Source organism: Diachasma alloeum, unplaced genomic scaffold (assembly GCF_001412515.2).
Source record: "Diachasma alloeum isolate Michigan unplaced genomic scaffold, Dall2.0 Dall_scaffold_00212, whole genome shotgun sequence".
Classification (NCBI taxonomy): domain Eukaryota; kingdom Metazoa; phylum Arthropoda; class Insecta; order Hymenoptera; family Braconidae; genus Diachasma; species Diachasma alloeum.
In genome coordinates, this window is record NW_021680377.1 from 1,213,125 (window position 1) to 1,226,678 (window position 13,554).

At 39.6% G+C, this 13,554-nt stretch overlaps 1 protein-coding gene across 1 annotated transcript in view; it reads right to left on the reverse strand.

Annotated features, from left to right (window-relative positions):
* LOC107036972 (sestrin-3) overlaps nucleotides 1-13,554 on the reverse strand; it is a 100,473-nt gene that overhangs the window by 59,401 nt on the left and 27,518 nt on the right. The window contains exon 5 of the mRNA XM_015255264.1: nucleotides 3,581-3,610. Coding sequence (XP_015110750.1) covers nucleotides 3,581-3,610 — 30 coding nt within the window. The remainder of the gene's footprint in view (nucleotides 1-3,580; nucleotides 3,611-13,554) is intronic.

The following is a 13,554-nucleotide window of genomic DNA, read 5'->3' on the forward strand; positions in this document are numbered from 1 at the left end:
CCCTAGCACGCCATTTCTCGACCCGCTCTTTCATTTGAGCCCAAAAAAACATTCATATCTTGTCTGACATCGCTGCTACAAACTCGGGTCTACAACTCGGGCCTTCAATTGAAAGCCCGAGTTGAAGACCCGAGTTTGTAGCAAAGATGTCAGACAAGATATGAATGTTTTTTTGGGCTCAAATGAAAGAGCGGGTCGAGAAATGGCGTGCTAGGGCCTCTAAACATGACAAATGTCTCTAAAGATGATGTCTGTTTTCAATTGAAAAGCAGAGTTGTGACAACATTGTCTAGTAGGGCAATGGGGTCTAGGAGTGTCTATAGAACATTGGGGTGGAGGAGTCTCCCCTGGCTCAAGACCATCTTTAGAGGCCCTAGCACGCCATTTCTCGACCCGCTCTTTCATTTGAGCCCAAAAAAACATTCATATCTTGTCTGACATCTCTGCTACAAACTCGGGTCTACAACTCGGGCCTTCAATTGAAAGCCCGAGTTGAAGACCCGAGTTTGTAGCAAAGATGTCAGACAAGATATGAATGTTTTTTTGGGCTCAAATGAAAGAGCGGGTCGAGAAATGGCGTGCTAGGGCCTCTAAAGATGGTCTTGAACCAGGGGAGACTCCTACACCCCAATGTTCTATACATACTCCTAGACCCCATTGTCCTCCTAGACAATGATGTCACAACTCTGCTTTTCAATTGAAAACAGATATCATCTTTAGAGACATTTGTCATGTTTAGAGGCTCTAGCACGTCATTTCTCGACCCGCTCTTTCATTTGAGCCCAAAAAAACATTCATATCTTGTCTGACATCGCTGCTACAAACTCGGGTCTACAACTCGGGCCTTCAATTGAAAGCCCGAGTTGAAGACCCGAGTTTGTAGCAAAGATGTCAGACAAGATATGAATGTTTTTTTGGGCTCAAATGAAAGAGCGGCTCGAGAAATGGCGTGATGATGCCTCTAAAGATGGTTCTGAACCCGGGGAGACTCCTAGACCCCACTGGACAGTGTTGTCACAATTCTGCTTTTGTTTATTCCACGCCTCAACGTCGTATATCGGCATAAGTCGATGAAAATGAATAATATCGCGTGAATAGGAAACCGCTATCTCCCGATTTACCCGAAATAACGAGATTCGACCTCGGATATCTCACAATAAACTCCACTCCCATAAAAATTTCTAGTGACCTCGCGGAAGGTCACCTTGCCGGCGCCAAAATCGCTAAAACCAAATGGATTCATAAACTATGTATTCCGCCCAAAACACCTCGACACACACGCCGAGTTGAGTAATGCCTTTTGTACGCGTATGCACGTCCCCTTCATTACGCAAATCATTTTCAGTTTATAAATAGGAACCGCTATTTGGCAACCACTGTTGTTTACCAAGTCCGTCCATATACGGAGGATCATGGCTTATGTATACGTATTCATACGCTCATTTTTCTGGTGTGTCGGTGAGGACTGGGTGTGCGCATAGTCCTCTCTCCTCCCTCGCATCTCTCTCTCGCGCCAGCTGAACGCGAAGCATTGACGAGTAAAAATTAAAATGCGGAAAATCTTGAAGCGAATTATCACGAAAAGAATTGAAATCAACGAAATTAACTAGCTGACGAGCTTTGCTGTTTCTATTCACGAACAAAATGCGTGAGTGTCCTCTAGATATCTTGGCTTGCCCTCGGGGAATTATCAATACCTGAACTGAATGGAAAAACTTTTCTCTCTCTCTCATTCTGTGTGAATGCACATCTATGTGCGGTATGAAAAATCGTTGCGCATGCGAATTTGCACATAATGTCTGCGAGCATCGTGAGAATATAAAGTGAACCTGAGATTGTGTTCATGTGTTCAACGGTATTGTCTGAGAATATGGTGATATTTATTTCACTATTTTTCAGCTATTCTTTTGAAATAGGAGGAGTTGGGGGTCAAGCGGGGAAAGTATCAGCTGCGGGTTCTCAACCCTCGGTTATTGTTTCAGAAATGTTCACGTTGGAACAGGGATAGCCATGTTCATAAATCATAATTACCGTGGAATTTTGAAGCCGCCAATTACTTAATATCACTCTTAAATTTTTAATTATTTAAGTAATCATTAATTTAGGTAAGAAGATTGATGATTATTTGATTAATCGAAAATCCCTTTTACGAAATTAGAATGATTTACTCATCAATCGCAAATTTAAATTATTAATGTTATACTATTTTTAAATTTTAATGCCCCCGAGGGTCATAAAGGTCAGAACATTCGCACTTTCTGTTTTTTTAACCAAATAGTGCAGTTGAGAGTATCATCTCATGAATGGATGCAGAGAAGAGTGCATATTGTCGATGGGGATAGGAGGAAAACTCCCGAGCGAAACTCAAAGCTTCAATTTCAATTGTAAAACGAAATTCCATCCATTGTGTTGTGAACATACCCTAGGAAAACTGGGAAGGTATTGCGATACTCGGGTATTTCAGGATTAAATGATATCACAGGCAGAATATTCACCGTCTCGAGTAACAGTGCATCGTGAGAGGAAAAAATGCCATCGAATAAAATATGACAGGGGGAATAAAATACATGGAGACTGAATTTTCGCACTATGAAACAGCCTCCGACGCTTCCCTGAATATGCATACATATTCCATTTGATTTTCAACGGCTGCGCGGAGAAAAAGGTTGGAGAAAATTTTAAAAAACAAGTCACACTGTTGTAAATTTTTTGAAAGTTAAGAAATAGTTCCACTTGAATTCTCATTCAGGTGGAAAATTCGGGGAATTGTTGCTTAAATTTTCAAATTATTTAATATTTTCATAGTAATTTAATTTTCATAATAATTAATTATTAAATTATTATGAAAATTCAATTATGAGATTATTAAATAATTTCATTTAATAATTTAATAATTTTCATTATCATTTGGACCCGAAAATGGCAATTCCATTGAATACCTCAGAATTCAACAGATTTTTCAATAACAAAATACATGAAAATTTCGTGTGAGTGAGTGATTGTTAAAAATTTCAAGATTTTTTCCTTGAAATTTCAGGAGTAATTTTCTAAATAGTGCGAGTGGAATTCATTTCTAGATTATTTTTAAATAATTTTTATCCAGCCTTTCTCTCCGCGTATCCTCTTACGTGATTAACCGGGCCTCAGTAGCCATTACGTCGAATCAGGTCGAAGCGGCACTAAATAATGATACGTTTTTTCGCATCGCTCCGCGGACACTGTATTCTGCGGGTGCATGTCCGCGGATTTTTCTGTTTTTTTTTTTTCGTGAGAGGAGAGTAACAGACGCCCATTGTTCCGGCGCGAACGACGGACCTGTGTATCGCACTTGTTTACGATCTTTCGATACGCCCACGGGGTTTCGTTTCGCTACACGCGAGGTAGTGGCGGCTAAAATCCAGGGGAATGCCCGTGGAACGGAATCCGCACGGAGACGAACCCGCGGAACCAATCGGCATCGAGAAAACGAAATTGCCGGGAAAATCTCGAGATGTGATTGGTTACACGGATGGGTCTCAAGAAAATCAAGATATTTCATGATAAAGTAGAATTCAAAAATTTTATTGGTGAAAGGACTCACCTTCTTGTCGAGATTGTTCGGGTCCGGGAGCTGAAAAAAAAATAGAAGAAAATTAATAAAATTAATAAAATTAATCAATTAAATATATATTAATTATTGAATTTCAGGCTCTAGTTTTACTACTCCGCTGGCAAAACAGGTGTCTTCAAGAGACCTGTCATCTCGCCAGTTCGTCAATTCATGTCATAATTAAATAAAGGAGAAAAATCAATTAAAAAATAAAAATTAATTCCCAAACTTCAAATCGAGGTTTTTTGCCTTCCCAAACGATTTTGCAGGTCCGATCAACATTTGATGATCCCACCTGCTGACTATACGCCATATAAAAAGTATTAAATTAAAAATAAACCATTAGTTCCTAAACTGTAAAATTCCATTTCTAACCCATCCCAAATTATTCCCAAATGATTGGAATTGGTTTTCATCCGGAAATTGATTATCAACGCGCTAGATACATTATCATCTGATAATAGTGAGTTTCCGCGTGATTCTGGAGTTTCTAGCGGGAGCTGAAGGAACCGAGAGGTCTAGCCTCGCTCTCCTAACTGTCGGCAATCGAGAGAGTCTCCCAGAGGGTCTTATCGACGTCCGGTAACTAGAAACTTCACGTCGCAATTTTCTGTCTCTGGATTTTTGACAGAGTTCCCTCAACAACATTCAGATGTCACGCGGCAAATTCAATTCGCACAAATTGCTATAAATTGAGCATAATTGCCAGCGATCTGTCCAGAACGGTAGGAACCCAATTTCATCGCGTGCTAAAATCAATTTCAACCGCAGATAATATGTCGTCGCTGGGAGACCTTTATTACCTCGTTAATAACAGTTGTGTGGGTGTAGTAATAACAGAGGAATGGGGAAAATCAATTGGATGAAGGTTCTCCGATGAATTACGAATGTGCCTCCCACGCTGCTTGAAATTTCATGAAATTCAATTGTATCGGAATTCAATGTTCGTTGGGATTGGTCGGGTATTTTGTAACTGACTCAAAGCGGAAGTGGTGTAACACTGATCAAATTTAGCTTCGATATAAAACCAATGAATTTTTTAAATCCCTGTCACTCACCCGTCAAAGGAACATTCAATGTTCGAGTGAATTCCGGGATCTATCGCTTGAAAAAAATATATATTCGCGAATGTATTTATTCATTTATTATTTACTTATTTATTTTATTGAAAAATTGCGAGAATTTTTTTTTTTCATTGACTGATCATCAATTGAAAGAAAATAGTCAAAGATGGCAATGATTCGTGACGACAGCAGTGTTTTCAGGACGAACAAACGAGTAACAAATGATTCCTTAGGAGGAACAAATGAAACAAAGTCTTGCTTCGTGTAAGAGGGGCTATATATCACCTCATATAGCCCCATATAGCCTCATATATATATATGTTGTGCGCCGGGAGCATATTTTTTTCACACGGCATCACGTGACTTCAAATTGATTTCATCGCATTCATTAATTATTTCAAGCAATTTTGAAATGAGTTTAGTTGGAAACATTACCATGTAACCAAACAGCTAAATCATTTGTTCCTCGTCACTTGACACAACTTGAATAACACGATACAACGTGAAGATGCTCCTAACGAAGCAGGCTAATTGAATTTTCGTTGACTCTTTCCTCACCGCTGATTTCTGTACGACGAATAGCCGAGCTGATTAGCCAGCACAAGCGGATTCGTTATGGCCCTCCCGTACTTGGATTTAAATTCATCGGGAATTGTCGGCTGCGGAAAAATGGATCATCTTTCAGAAAATGCAGCAATCAACGCTGAGAGGATTTCTCGGGATGAAAAAAATCGTGTAGACGCGGGGAAAGAGTTGCGGAGTCTCATGGAGCGTGATATCAAAAGGGATTTGATTGTTCGGCTCCTTCGGGAATGCCGATGTCGATAAAAACGGAGGGAATAAAATGCAAATAACTCGGGCGTTTTGCGAAACCGTTTCGGTTATCTTCGTGGGAGGTGCGGTGTGACAGGGGCACTGATACTAGACATTTTTTTATGGCTGGAGAGGTATTTTGGGGGTCTTCGAACGAGATGACGAAGCAGCGAGTGAATGCAATATTGATTATAAAATCAACTCAACGATTTTGTAACATCAGAGCTTTCATTTCAGCCCCATTTGACCCAGTTTCCGGACATTTCATAATCATTTTATTATTTAAACTTTGCAGGTCTGAATTTAAATCTCGATATTAAACCGTTGGAAAGCGTTTTAAAAAACTGAAAAAATTGGAAAGTTTTCTCACGCAATTTAATTGACAAATTTGATGATTAAAAGTGGTTGAATCTATTCACAGAAAATTCCTCCCGAAATTTCAAATTAAAAATCTTGAAATTTTTAACAATCACTCTTTCACACGAAATGTTCATGTATTTTGTTATCGAAAAATCGAAAAAATTGAACTGTAATTTTCAGGTCCACGTAATGAAAAATATTAATTAATTTGAAAAATTTAGCTCAACGATTCCATGAACGATTCAATCTCAAACTGAATTCAAATTAAAATCATTGAGAATTCAACTGCAACTATCACTGAATTCTAAAAAAATTTCTAACACTAAAGTGTGGCGTGTAGCAAACTGCAAAAGATACTCGGCCATCCTCAATTGTATTCAAATAAACTTTCCTCCCATCCCCACGCAGTTTCGTCAATCATCATTGCGCATAATTAGTCGGTCACAGAGCTAGTTGTCATTATGCATTTTGCTGACTCGACGAAACCGCTCGCTCTCTCATGTTCCCACCATTAAAAGTCGTTGAAAGTAGAATATTGCACACTTGCTCTCCTCGTTATTTATAATTCCCCGAATCAATTTTTCAAGTGACCCTGTCTGACTGGCAACACCCGAGCAAATAACGTCGCGTTTAATTTTCTAAATGGACTCCGGATGAATACAAAATTCAAATCGTCCGCCTTCGTTATTTTTTTCGAGCCGAATTGGTTGCGTGGCGGGAATAACAGCCGTGTTATTTTATTTTCATCCCTCGTTTTAATACCAATTTGAGGTCAAAGGCATAAAATCGATGAATCCCCGCAGGACTATTCGATCAGAGCGATAAAATGTGAGCGTTGATGTTCGAAAAAAAAAAAAACCGAATAAACAGCGAGCGCAACGGGAAAATTACAACGCACACGTAATTTAATTACAATAAAATTTTATTCCATAAAAAAACATGAACAAATATTGCGTATCAATAAAATTACAGTGCATAATGTTATGCATTACTTTGGAATCTCACAACTGTTTGTCGATGTTGAAAGCCTACCTGAATGATAATATAATTGGCAATTATCTCATCGCAAATGCATTTGCATGCATTTGTTGTACGAGGGAGGAGTGAACGACGGTATCAATGAAGCCCACAAATATGCTCCTGCGAATAGCAGGTTTCAATCAATTAGTAACTATGTACAATCGATACTCAAGAATATTCCCAGACATTCAATTTCAATTGTTCAACCCATTAAACAAAACATCTCTTTCTCTCTGAAATTTTTCATCTTTCGATTCCCCTGAAATTTTTTGATTGAACCGCGGATCCTTCAGCCGAATCTCCCCGAAAAAAACCCAAACATTTTCCAAACGCGACAGCTAAAAAATTCAAGATTGAAATTGAAAAATATGCGATGAGCGCTGAGGATGATCCGGCATTTTCATACAGGTATATTTTCCCCTCAAAAAATACAAATAGAAATATCGGAGTAGTCTCCCTCGCTCTTGCCGCGCTCTCAACTCCCTTTACCTTTGAAGTATGATTTCATTCGATTCCTGAAAAAAATACTTTTCACAGTATACCCCTAAGCACTCTCTCCGTCTCCGATTCTTTAACATCATTTCACTCTTATAAAAACGTTCTCTCCACGTCATTCATCACACACTTGCTTTAATCCTCAGCGAGTCTCCATGGAAAAATGGATAAAGGAAAAATGGGATTGACAGTAACATTGGATCGAGGCGGTCTGGCGGCTCTGGTGATCCACCGTTGCGTCCACTCGTCTGATTTAACCGCCAATGAAGAGCCAGGGTAGCACGACAGTGACACAAAGTGCTGCCAGACAACTGGCACACATTGCCAATGGACTCGCTGCCATCTCATTCTGTTCATTATCGATTCCGTAGTCCTCGTCTCTCTCGTACTCCCGCACTTCGACGTCACATCTGAAGCAAACGCGAGTCGCCTTTGGGTGAGAACTGTCACGACGGAGAAACAATTCTGATCCCTTTCTCTCTAATTTCCATCCTGGCTCTTGCAGCAGCGTCCTTGTCATTTGCATCTTAACTATCGATTTTTCGGGGCTGCTGAGGTAAATCGCCTCCGGCAAACGGCAAAAGATCCTTCAGATCCTACTCTGATATCCGCTATTTTGGTCGTATCTGAAAATGAGAAATTTCGGGTTTAGCTTGGGAGATTCCGGGGGCGAATGGCGATGCTGTTCGGCGGCAATTCTGGGGAAATAATGAGGGCGCAATGGGGCAGTCCTTTTATGCGATGAGTTATCGAATTTAGGAAAGCAGAACTTGGGATTATTGCACATTTCTGGAATACGTCTGGCAGATAAAGTTTATGGCGGTTTATTTGCATGTGGGTATTAAAGGCGGGGAATGCGATGCGAATGGAACTCTTCAGTTCAAATTTTTATTGTTGTCTCAGTGAAGTTGTGGAAATTTTGGTATTGAAAACGAGAATTTCAGGGAATTGATCCATTCAATCTTAAGTTCGGTATTTTTTCCTCTTAAATTGAATTAAATGTCCCCCTCGTGAGAATTACTAGTCAATTTTTTATACCAGCGCATATAAAATTAATAATTCCCTACATGTGAATGAAATTTTTATTAAAGTCTCAGTGGAATTCTTCATGGAATTGTTCCACTAAAATTCATAAAAATCGGGGAAATATATTCTTGAATGTTCAATGAGATCTTAAATTCCATAATTTTTTCCTCTTAAATCGAATTAAATGTCCGCCTCGTGAGAATTACTAGTCAATTTTTATAACAACGCCTGCAAAATGAATAATTCATTACATGTGAATGAAAATTTTATCAGTCTCAGTGGAATTTTAAGGATTTTTGTTATCAAAAATACAAAAATGGAATGTTCATGGAATTATTCCATAAAAAATTATAAATTTCCTTATTTTTCCCTCCCAAATCGAACTAAATGTCCCCCTCGTGAGAATTACTACTCGAATTTTCATAACAGCGCATACAAAATGAATAAACCACTACACGCGAATAAAAATGCATTCATACAATTTGAATTTCACCCCAATAACCGAATGTTTCATTAAAAAAAGATGCACACATCTGTTCATGTCCCTCGCACCAAACATTTGCAATATCTCATCCAGAAGCGACGGAAAATAACTGTATCCACCGCGAATTTTCCCGTAATTACGTGATACTGTTTTATTAAACGCATTTTCCCTGCTATTCCGGACAGAATAATGTGGGATTTGAGCGGATATTTGTTTTATGGATCAGTATATCTTATCGAAAAAATCGTAAAACTCGGTATTATCACACATTTTCAGAGTATATATTTCCACCGAGAGACTATGAATATCATTCATAAAAGATAAACAGAAAATAGACAGGTTTTTACAGCCAATATAAAAGAAAGTAAGATGATATAACGGGATCGGTGAAAAGTTTTCAATGGGGTTGCGCGAGAGGTCGACGAGTGCATTCAATCTTTTTTAATGAGGAGACTGACGAGGAGAGAAGGAATTAGTTGTAAAGTTTTCGGGCTTTTGTGATATGACCGCTGGGTCATAACGAACATTGAGGTTTTGAGAATAAAAAGGATGAGAATAACGAGGAAAAAGTGGGGAAAGCAAAATCGCGGAGATGAGGTGCCGAGAATTTTTCTCTCTCGGGAGATTCCACCGAGTTTTTTTCAACTCTCGAATGACACGAAGTCGGCTTGAAAATTCAAATTCACTGGGTGTCGGGGGGGAACAATGGAGAGACACCATCGCATCCATAAATGTTGGGAAAAACATTGGGAAGAAAAATCATGAAAAACGGAGATGCGACGGAGGGAAATAGGAAACAAACGCTTGTTGTTACCGAAGAGAACCGAAACACGATAAAACAGAGTAGAACAGCAGAGCGCAAGAACAGGAACAGAATAAGAACATTTTGCCTCGCGATAAACCATTCGTCGCAGCCCAGGGGTGAAACTTTTCGTGGGTGGGGGGGGGGAAATGAAATTCGGGTACGTGCGTACGACTTTTGCAATTTATTGTAAACTTACGAACGCCGGGGAGACACTTGGCTCGTGCAGAAGATGGTAGCCACATTTGGATTCGATTGTTATCGGATAATTGAGTACACGACTTTTCGCTGCTTTTGATGGCAGGAGTGGGTATGCGGGAGCGTTATCGCTTGGAAAACTTTTTGCAAGAAAATATTTGGAGTCGAGATCAAGAGCTGGGGGTTTTAATCGATAGGAATTTCAGTCAAATACGCGTATCTCCTGGAGCATGTCATTTCACGGAAAATTATTTCGCAATTTAAATGTTTATTTTTGCAATGGAAATTCCCTGCAATCGTCCGTTTATTTGGCTTCGGGGGTGGCAATGGTGAGGCAATAATACTGATCTTTCGCGGAATTGTGAACAGCTTGGGGCATAGGTGGTAGCTTCATCTGCTCTGTGCAAGACTAAACGACCAGATAAACCAGCTCAACTTTGCTCGTATCCAAGGAGCCTCTCTCGTATGGGCTTTCAGTAATGTTAACGTGGTTTTACCAACCCTCTGTTTCATCCCCCACCCCCGCAGCCCCACCCACTTCGTAAAGTTTATTTGTGATCGGGCTATTTGGCGCACATGGTGGGGAATACACGTCGGTCAGGGAGAACAAAACGGAAGAGAGCCGTAAACCGAAACAATAAAAAGAAGATCATCATTTTCTCAGCAGCGGCAGGGGGCCGGCGGATATTTTATTCCAGGGAAATTGAAAACAGAGGGAACTAACTTGAGAAGTCATATTGTTTTTTCTCTGTTGATTCTGTCGGCACTCGAGGAGTCTTGCTCTCAAAGGGATTTTTCGTCTGCGTCTCGGGGCGAAACGCAAGTGTTCTTAATCTCCGTTTCTACAGGTTTTTTTCTTTTCTCATTCTTTAATTTCCTTTATTTCTCGATAGATGCCCAGCTATATTTATTGAGAAAGAAAGTTATGGAGGCAAATGCGGGATTCCCACGGCTGTTGGAGTTACATTTTGCGAGAGCTGTTCTGAGATTTACGATCAATAGAGATGAAAGAAATTGAGGAATTTAAGTTGAATTTTTTTAATAAGTCTCTTAATTTTAGATATTTTTTATGATAAAAATTATGTTTTTCTGAAGAGATGTTTTGTCGTATTAAATTAATTCACTTGTGGACAGAATGAAAGTTTTCAAAGAGCTAATTTTTTTTTCACCATGAATTTTTCATTTTATTTATCTCTCTTTTCGTTAATTCTCCTTGCTTAAGATTTTCCAGCACCGATATGTCGATTCTCGTTCCTGAAGTTTCTGCTGTTCTACAGACTTTTAGATTCTGGAAACTCGGAAGGAGCTGAGAGACCGGGAGAGACACGGGTGAAAATGTATGTAGTAGCCGTCCCCTATTGGCGAACTTCTGATAAGAATTTATTGAGCCATCCGGTAACTTGAGTTCAACTCTTATCCCCGAATGCATTTGTCAGTCGTTTTCTCGTGCGAATGTATCAGGGAATGCGTCAAAGTGGGAGACACTACATTGTCTCAGCCCCTATCCCTCTAGGATGAGCAAGGAGGGAGGGAGAATGTTCAATTCGAAAATGTTCGAACTGTGGAATAAGTACGGGTCTAATTGAATCGGAGGTGGGAAGTTATAACGCCTAATTTGAATAACCCGAGAATTATTATTCAGTGGCCTGCACATAAATCTTCCGATTACTACCCCATTTTCGGCGTCCGACCAATCGAATTATTCTAGTATTTTAAAGTAGATATTGGAATTTCTGGACAGAAATTGGGAAAAAATTGAAATTTTAGGGACGATTCACGATTTTTTTTCAAGATAATTTTCCGGAGAGGGACATTGCATAACAATTTAGAGGGAAAAATTATGAAATTTCAAATTTCATGGAGAATTCAATGAAATTCCTATTTTTCAGGGGCAGGAGGACGAGAATTTCCCAATTTATTTGAATTTTCAATCGAAAAATTAATATTCAGTCCCAAATACCGTCGAATTTTCCCGATCGCTATTAATTTTCATGGAATAATTAACCTGAAACTTGAACTTTAGAATTTTTAACGACAAAATCACCTGAAACTCCAGTGGAATTGAAAAAAATCTAAAATGTGAGCCTAAAAACACCAGTAAATGCGACAAAAAAATGAATCAAGTTGAAATTCGTCTTATAAATAAGTCAAGATAAACAGTTGAGGGTGAAAGAAAAATCCCCGCGGGTGAAAAACAAATTTCCATTTCAATTCTGGGCCACCATCCGACGACTGGAAAGATTAAAAATTCAACCTCTCACAGTGCTATTTTCGCGCTCACCATCTCGAATGAAACGTGAAAATAATGTCGATCCGCGTTTTTCCCCGGAGTTTCACCTGGGGGAGAGCATAAAAAATAGCTTTACTGCCCTAGTAACAACACACGACACGATGTGACTAGCCTCGGTGCGTCGCACACCCCCTCGGTGTAATTAATGAGAATATAAAGTGAAGCATAAAAAAAGGGCACATCAGGCGTGAATGTTACGTGATTTTCGTTGTGTGCGATGATACGCACAGAATACAGCGGCTGAATGCGTGTTTATGTACAATAAGCTCCACCTGGGGGGGGGGATTGCGGATGTGAAAAGCGACGTTGACAGATGAAAATGTCCGGAGAAATACTTTCCGCACGGTTTACAACACATATCGTATATTTTTTGTTTATGGCTCAACGGAACAACTCCAGCTATTGGATATAACTCATTCTCATCGGTGAGTGTGCGTGTGCGTGGAGATGAAAATAATTTATAACTTTTTTGTTGAGGTTAATGCAAATGGTAATGAGGAGACAGGATGTGGGGGTCACCAGAGGTGTGAATACTCATTAATTTCAATGAAATTCCTTATTGGTTAAAATAGATTAAAAAATTAATTGAAATTTGTTAACTGGGAAAATTAACTCATTTTTTAAGTCGCTTTGTTTGCTTATTTTGGGACTCTTGGGACCCTTGGAAAAAAGGGTCACGAGGGTCCAACAGGTTTACAAATTTCCCAAGGGCACATGTGAACCTTATTGACCCTGATGACCCTTATGAACCCTCATGACCCTTACGAACACACAAAACTATTACGTAAAGAGAAAAAAGCGGACAAGTGTCTTAATTTCAAACAACAGTCTTTCTACTGCGGTTACCCATTGCACGGAAAATGAAAAAAATCTCATCCTTTTCCCCTCGAACACGAGAGAATAGTGGTGAAAGCCCTGGCCCCAAGCCACACCAGCCTTGGCTTCTTCATTCGTCTGCCACGTCATCTCCCTTTTCCACTCGGCATGACACTGTTTTCCATCTCCCGGTTTGATACCCAGAGTGATGTACCGTGTACATACACGAGTCAACTCAACGACTCCGAGATCAGACATATTTTCTCAACCAGAGAAATGCAAACTCCAGGGCTTCCTTAATTTGTTGTCTTTTACGCTCGTTAGGTATAACCCCGGTGAAATTTCAGGCTGAGCAATTTGCCACTTCAACCCTTCGGCAAGCGGAACTCTCCCCGAAAAATCCGAGCCAAGAAGTGAAAATCATAAACTCAAGATATATTACTCCACTCCTAACGAGGAAACACTCCTAACAAGGATTAGACACTAATTGAGAATTCTATTTCGCATTAAATCATCTGCAGTTTTCGTGAGTTTATTATCGCGTTAACAACTTTAATTAAAATTTCTCATTTTTTTGCCCCCCCCCCCCCCCCCCCC